At 26.9% G+C, this 4,238-nt stretch overlaps 1 protein-coding gene across 1 annotated transcript; it reads left to right on the top strand.

Annotated features, from left to right (window-relative positions):
- Positions 1 to 919: 919 nt before the first annotated feature.
- Positions 920 to 1,489, top strand: LOC107882464. The gene has a single exon (XM_016800833.1). It carries the CDS (start codon positions 920 to 922, stop codon positions 1,487 to 1,489), a length of 570 nt encoding a protein of 189 aa, XP_016656322.1.
- Positions 1,490 to 4,238: the final 2,749 nt, after the last annotated feature.

Here is a 4,238-nt window from a genome sequence, read left to right as displayed (position 1 = left end):
GAATTCAATCCTTTCACAAACATAAAATAATGATGAATAATAAATCAAACTCTTGTAAAATGTAAATTAAAATGACGCTATTGTCTATTTTGATTTATCATGCGATATCTTAAATCGTGTGCGAAAGTCAGCATGACAGTAACCACTATCAGTTATCATAGATTGTTATCACAATATGATATCATTACCAACAGATACAATATAGATATTATAGATAATCTAGATAATTATCTATAAACCTTGAGTTCAGCTGAACTCTCTACGATTGTGAATTGTACACGTGAATCATGATTGAGCTAGAGCTCAGTGTCCAAATTGAGTTCAAATAAGCTTGAGCTTAAACTTTCATTGTACCCCTAGCCCTAAATCAAACCGAACCGAACTCGAAAAAAATCTAAACCGAACAATTATGTTACAATAATATTATCAACTCTATCCCTTATACTTATAATACCTATATATAGGATAACTAAATGCAAATATATTAGTAAAGAACAGATAATAGATATGCCTAGGGGGTTAGTTAAATATAGAAATAATATTAATAAAAAAATATATGCTTTAAAAATATATTCAGTTTACTTTTACGTACATAATGTCGATGTGTAATAGCTGCAGTTCCATTATTACATCAAGAACTTTATCTATATCTTGCAATGATTGCAAAATAACATGGCATGCCAAATGCCAAAAACTTACAAAAGAGGACATTTCATTCTATAACGACGAAGGCTCCTACTGGAGATGCAGCAAATGTTCTGCAGTAAAAAGAGCTTCATTAAGAATAGACAAAGAAATTAATGATGAAAATACAAACCTTATCAATTTAAAAAACATAATATTACAACTGAAAGATTGTTTTGAAATGTTTAAAATAGAAACTGGGAAAAACTTCGAACTTATAAGCAACAAGATTAATATGGTTGACAAAATCATAAATGATAACCAAACAATGAAAACACAAATCAACACTCTAGAAAACAAAATTGAATTTCTTGAACGTCGATTAATTGCAAATGAAATAGTCATCGATGGTGTTCCCGAAAACAAATTGGAAAATTGCTATGAAATAATGAAAACCATTGGTACACAGTTAAATGTAAAAATCACGGACCCTATGCTTAACGATTGTTATAGAATAGGACGTGCAGAAAAAAATCGAACTAGAAGAATAGTGGTAGGATTTACAAATCGCCAAGACAAAGCCAAAATACTAGATTCACGTAAAATCATAAGAAATTTGTCCACAAAAAAAATTGGTATGGAAATTGATGTGCCAATATATATTAGGGAAAATCTAACACCGAAAAGCAATATTTTGTTCAAAGAAGCTAGAGACCTCCGTAAACAATTTGGGTTCCAATTCGTTTGGATTAAAAATGGACTGATTTTTCTTCGCAAAAATGAATTAGAAAAAATTATTCACGTTGCCAATGAAGAGGTAATTCAAAAACTAAGATTAAACTTAAACTCAACTTATTTAAACTAATTTGTATCATATTTCCTGAATCATACTTATACATTACCAACTACCTACCATTTAATGTTATCCGTACCGGTTTGATAATATATTTCCTGCCTTTCTATTTCACGCACAAGATAGAGGATATCAATCAATTTCCAATGAACAAATGTTTTCAGCACTTGTTAAAGAATTAGTAAGTTTGCAAGAAGAAGGCATTATGATTTGTATTAACGGTGAAGAAATCAAAATTTACTTTACCCTTGGTTTAGTCTTGGGTGACAATTTGGGTTTAAATTCCATTTTAGGTTTTGTTGAGAGTTTCACAGCTAATTTTTATTGTCGTATATGTAGATCCCCAAAACAAGAACTCCAACAAATGTGTCATCAATCAAATACTTTTCTTAGAAATGTGATTAATTATGAGTCTGATATTAAACATAATAATGTATCTGAAACTGGGGTTCGTGAGCAATGTATTTTTCACAAAATTCAACACTTTCATGTCACTGCAAATTTAGTTTGCGACTTCATGCACGACCTGAAGGTGTTGCATGGTACGATATGGCACTAATAATTTCAGGTCTTATCGATCAAGGATGTTTTACATTAAATGAGTTAAATAACCGATTACGTTATTTTAATTATGGTACCACAGAGCGTAAAAATGTACCTCCACTGATTCGTGAAACTAATATTAAAAAAGGTATTTTAATAATGTCAGCTTCTGAAATGTTATGCTTAATCAGATTTTTCAGACTGATGGTTGGTGAATTAGTTCCAACATCTTCAAACTTTTGGAAACTCTACCTCCTTTTATATTAAATAACTGATTTATGCTGTGCTCGTAAAATACAAAGAGATAGTTCATTTTTATTAGATTCTCTTGTTTATGAACACAAAAAATTATATTTACTTTTATCTAAAAGTACTTTAAAACCTAAATTCCACATGCTTATTGCTTACTCATTGTGGTCATAATTTAAGAAAAAATTGTCCGATTATTTTAGCATCTAGTATTCGGTTTGAAGCTAAACACAAAATTCTCAAGTCATTAGCCAATGTTATCCCTTGTCGGATTAATGTTGGGTATACTATAGCATATAAATTACAATTGCAAATGGTTAATCGTTTACTATTAATTACTACATTTAAAGACCAAAACTTAAAACTTGGCATAGGAAAATGTATTAACTCTTCTTCAGAATTTTCTCAAACAATGTTTACACAACTTCCTAAAGAATTAAAAATTAATTGTTTTCTAGCTTCATGGTTAGAGTTTAAAGGTATATATTATAAAAAAAAAGTTTTGGTTGTTTTGGAAACAAACCTGGATGGAAGCATCTTTGGTGAAATTGTATTTATACTTGTTGGAGAAAGTAAAGTTCCCTTTTTTTTTATTAAAGCCCTTAAATACTATTGGTTATGATTTTCATTATCATGCATATGAAATAGGAGGAGATAATCTTAATGATAATAATAATTTAGCTGGATATTATGTTCATGATTTGTGTGATCCTACACATACAGTATTACGTATTATAGGAAACAATAAAAGATATGCAACTCTAAGGTATGCCCTTTGAAATGTATTAAAAGTATGTAATGTATATGTTTTTTTTTTAATTTCCTTATAGTAATTAAACTTAACCATTTTTTAAGTAATTAATACATTTTTTAATATATTAATACATTAATGCAATATATGAATACATTTATGTAAGTAATAATTATCAATATTATTATTATGTATACAATTTGTAAATGTAATTACTATATATTTATAATAAACAAATGTTTTCTTTTAATTATTAGTACATGCGTTTTGTATTTATTTATTTCCTTATTTTTTTTTAAAATAATTTATTAATTCAACAAAATAGTCGGTAAGTTTTAAAAAAGTTATCCACAATTGTCTTATTTTGCTATTTATTGTGTATATACTATGAAATAGTAATCAAGCAATTAATATTGAATGTATCAAAAATACATAAGAATAACTTTTTAATTTTGAATACTATTTTTTGTCAAATTACATGCAATAAGTACTAGTTTCTAACTAATGATTGTTAGTTAATTCGAATAATTTATTATCTTAATTTTGAAAACTATTTTTGGTCAAAATAGAATCAATAAGTACTAGTTTCAAGCTAATGATTGTTAGTCAATTCAATTAGATTTTATTTTAAATTAGCAAATATTTATAGTTTGAATTACAAGATAATATTGTTAAATTGAAAGTTTCTTATGTCCAAATGAAAGCATTAGGTATTAGTTTTAACACTAGATGTAGTAATTTCAACTACTAAAAAGAATTTGATTAAACTCATAGTCATGTTGATTTGACCTCAGAGTTTCCGATTTTAAGTATAGACTGAAGTTAAATTGACAATATTTGATGTTATAACAACTAATTGAACATGTTATAAGTCATTTCTTATGAGTGTTAATAATTTTAAACTAAATCAATGTTAAATCAACTACAGATTAGCCTTAGCTCAAAAACGACCCTCAAATGTCAATAATGTTGACACTTTTAGGAGTTGATTTAATCTCAGATTTCTGTGCGTGTAATAATAATATAATATACGCATTGAATAACGAAATAATAATATTATGTAGATTGAAGATTCTACATATAATATCTATTATTTAGATTGTGGATATTAATTATTTATTTCTATTTTCATTTTAGATTCTGAGTGAAACGATGAATGTATTGATTTTACAATGATGTGTGTTTTTTTTTTATTTTTATTTTTTTTTTATTTTTGTG

The sequence above is a fragment of the Acyrthosiphon pisum genome, chromosome X, assembly GCF_005508785.2.
Source record: "Acyrthosiphon pisum isolate AL4f chromosome X, pea_aphid_22Mar2018_4r6ur, whole genome shotgun sequence".
In the NCBI taxonomy this organism is placed as follows: Eukaryota; Metazoa; Arthropoda; class Insecta; order Hemiptera; family Aphididae; genus Acyrthosiphon; species Acyrthosiphon pisum.
Note: the sequence above shows the minus strand (reverse complement) of the source record. Positions and strands in the feature narration are given on the sequence as shown.